Here is a 3,662-nt window from a genome sequence, read left to right as displayed (position 1 = left end):
GCAGTACTACTTATGTAATGTTCATTGAAAGGGAATATTCTCGGTTCCATATCTTTTGGAAATCCTCTTAGTGCAGTCTTGTCTGAAAGTGAAAAGAACATCGATCTCAAGTTCTTGGCCATATCAGAACCAGCAGTACTTACTGGTCTGCAATATTATTTTTTAGGTTGGCTACAATGTTGTAACTTCCAGGCGGCGCAATGTCGGTAAGGTGAGTTTATCTGGTCTCTGAGAGAGGTAATCTGAGTGAATTTCATTTTCTCATTTGCATTTGAACAGTTAACTTAATTTTGATGTTCTTAAGCTACATTTTTTTATTATCTACTAGGTGCGTGGCTTCACTTTTAACATTAACTCAGGTGTTTTGGAGTCTCTTGAGCTCGATTCATTTGGGCTTACCATTGTCCCTGTTAGTCTGGTAATTTGGTTGGACACCTACCTGTCATCTTATAGGGCATATAAATCCATTGATTATGTCTCAGTATACCACTTATTCTTTACAGGTAAGCACGTACTGTTTATTTGTGGAAGATGTGCTTGATATAGTTTCTGATACAATCGTGGTGCATGAAGATGCAATCTCTCGTGTTCAACGGTTAACACAGGTAAGCATTACTGATTGTTTCTTGATAGAACCACTATTGGACTTAAAAGTACCGATTGCGTGGAGACCAAATCGCAATCGAAGCAACAACCTTGTTGAGTGAAAAATATTCTTAACTGAATGGTAGGGCATCTGGGGCACCCAAAATATGCAAGGACCTGGCGATCAGATAGGCGAGTACAACAGATATGGAAGGCGAAGAGCTAGGTCTGTTAAGAGACAAAATAGCCAGGGTAAGCCCATGGGCCGAAAGCTCCATAGGAAAACGCGGGATCCGGAGGATGAGTGGGAACTGCCAATGGAGTATTGACACACGCACACGCAACACGCTCTCTTCCCGTCCTCAGAGAAGAAGTGCTGTCCCACTGTTCTAGTTAGTGCTCAGCTACAATAGGATATGTCAGTTTTTTTTCTACATTATTGGAAGACCACGAATAGGAAAGGAAATAGTTTGGCCATCTTGGGCGTGCTTTGGCTTGGTGGGTTAGTAAAAAGCGAGTATGTCTGCCGACTTCCGACGTCCTAATTATGGTACAAAATGATTCATTTGTGGTGAGTTCATTTCTCATGTAATGATGAGGCTTCTTTTGACTTCACTGACACTCAACGACTGAAGTGTATATGCGTGTAATCATGTTGTGATGTACTACTACCACCGGAGACTGGACTAGTACTGCTTAGATTAGTATACCTCTAGCCAGAATGTCAAGATTCCTGCTATATTTGTACAAAAGGAAAAAAAAACAACAGCTTGGTTTCTGAAAGGGAGGTCTGTGGCTACTTCAACCACTGATATGATTTTTCTCTTTTCTGTTCCTCTAAACTAGTGAAGCTGCGAGACCCTGTGGTTGACCGACTCACCTTTAGGCTGTAGCATGTTGCGTACTGACCGCAGACCCTCAGCCGAACCTGGAGTAGAATTTTAGCATCCGGCGACCTACCCAGTACGTATCTGCGTGTGCGTGTCCCTACGAGCACGTACTACTTTTTTGTTTCATTCTCGGCACCGGATCGATGCATTGTATGACAGCGTTGACACATTTATCGGCACCAGACTCTGCTGGCCATATTTATGGTTCTGACATCTGCAACAGCTCAACCCATCAAAGATCACTCATCATCACTGCTCAGACAGTGCTGCTGCTTGAGCCGTTCGCTGGATCCATGGCGGTTTTCGCGGATCCATGGAATCACTCGCCGCGTACCGGTGGGCTCTATCCAAGGTAGAAAGAGCTGCTGCGCACGGCGTCTCGTGTGGCACTCTTTGTGCCATTTCGCTTTTAAATCTTCCGTCGAGTTGCGTTTCTTTTTTTGTTTTTAGAAAAAGGTATCGTCTATTTTGATTTGGGCAGCATCGGTTAGTGACGACCAAGGACAAAGATGAGAAACATCATCAAACGGACAACGGTATGTGGGGTCTCAGTTCTGGAAGTAGCCGTCCATATGATCTGAGCTCATCTACCTACACCCTGGCTTCTCACCTACCTCCGGATTTCTCCTCAACCATATCAGTCGGTCACGGCAGGGTCGCAGTGTCCTTTTCATTAACGGCCAACCAAATCGCCTGTACAGAAAAAAAACACAGTGCTCTGTGTTGCACGTCGTTTGAAATCTGCATCGACATATGGGGGTGCCCTGCTCCCCCGAAGGTACATGTGTTTGCGTGGAGAATTGTTACCAACTCCCTTGCCACTTGGGCCAACAAGTGCTCTAGACGACTTGAGGTGACTGATATTTGTCCCCTATGTGGTATGGAACGAGAGGATTGCTTCCATGCTCTGTGTAGGTGCACCCTAGCGAAGGAGTTGTGGCATGCCATGGCTAGGGACTGGAATATCTCAAGAGTGGAGGAGGTGGTGAACACGGGGTCGGAGTGACTCTTCTCACTCCTGGAGCCGCTTGATGAGGACACACGCATGATTGTCCTGATGACGTTGTGGCGTGTATGGCACGTCCGCAACGAGATCACCCACGAGAAGAAGCCTCCACCAACCGAAGCATCCAGGCGATTCCTCCAGGGCTACATCAACTCCTTGCTGTGCATCAAGCAACACCCTAAAGCTGACATGGAGAAGGGGAAGATGGTCGTCCTAGGGCCTCAGCAGTGCTCCGCTGCTCGTGCGGCTCCGAAGGAGGACAGGAGATGGATACCACCTGGGAGGGCGAGCACCAAACTGAACACCGACGGGAGCTATGTCCCGGCGACAGGCGCATCAGGTGGAGGGATGATCCTCCGTGATGATCTTGGGCAGATCATCTTCACGACATGCAGGGAGCTCCGAGCATGTGATAACGCCCTTGCAGCTGAACTTGAGGCGTGTAAGGAGGGGCTGGACTTGGCGCTGCACAGGACCGACCGGCCGACCGTCGTCGAGATGGACTCTTTGGAGGCGGTGGCCATGTGCACGGCCGCTTCGATTGATCGCTCTGTCCATCGCAATTTCGTGCAGGATATCAAAAGACCGACGACGACGGAGGGACGGAAGGTCCATTTTTCTCATCGTAGTCGTTCTCAGAATAAAGTAAGTCATGAACTTGGGTCTTATGGTCGTCGCATCCCCGTACTGCTGTATGGTTCCATTCAGGAACGGATGCCGTTGTAAACTTGGTGATGGCTGAATTGCCACCTTAAATAATGAGAATTTCTATTTTCCGCAAAAAAAAAATCTTATGGCTGTGACAATCGTGTAGAGTAAGAAACTGCGTCGCATGGACCGAGTAGCATTTTCAACTCCTTCCAAGTCCATAGAGTGAGAAGCACGCCATATCATACCATCACAAGAGCGAGTATCCAATGTGTCATGACGCAACACAGAACCATAAGGGGAAACCCCAAAAGAAGAGCAATAAGCCTGGCCATAGTGGAGGTATCTTAGCTAGTATCATACACGTGAAAATAGCAGACACGTTGATGTGGTAAAGAATTTAAAAAGAAAGAGAGGATTAGAGTAATATAGATAAATATTGTATCATATTAAATGTATGCTACTTTGTGTCGTGAATGGTAATAAATAAAATAATTTATGATACTATGCATTATGAAGGTAGGATCGTACAT

General features: G+C 46.4%; 1 protein-coding gene across 2 annotated transcripts in view; it reads left to right on the top strand.

Annotated features, from left to right (window-relative positions):
- The window catches only part of LOC119285613, a 5,015-nt gene extending 3,749 nt beyond the window's left edge, over positions 1-1,266 (top strand). The window contains exons 4-7 of one of the 2 annotated variants that reach the window (XM_037564942.1): positions 167-211; positions 329-418; positions 504-605; positions 732-1,266. In XM_037564942.1, coding sequence (XP_037420839.1) covers positions 167-211; positions 329-418; positions 504-605; positions 732-914 — 420 coding nt within the window. In that variant the 3' untranslated portion in view covers positions 915-1,266. The remainder of the gene's footprint in view (positions 1-166; positions 212-328; positions 419-503; positions 606-731) is intronic. The other variant, XM_037564943.1, reaches the window with a different exon arrangement.
- Positions 1,267-3,662: the final 2,396 nt, after the last annotated feature.

The sequence above is a fragment of the Triticum dicoccoides genome, chromosome 4A, assembly GCF_002162155.2.
Source record: "Triticum dicoccoides isolate Atlit2015 ecotype Zavitan chromosome 4A, WEW_v2.0, whole genome shotgun sequence".
NCBI lineage: Eukaryota > Viridiplantae > Streptophyta > Magnoliopsida > Poales > Poaceae > Triticum > Triticum dicoccoides.
Note: the sequence above shows the minus strand (reverse complement) of the source record. Positions and strands in the feature narration are given on the sequence as shown.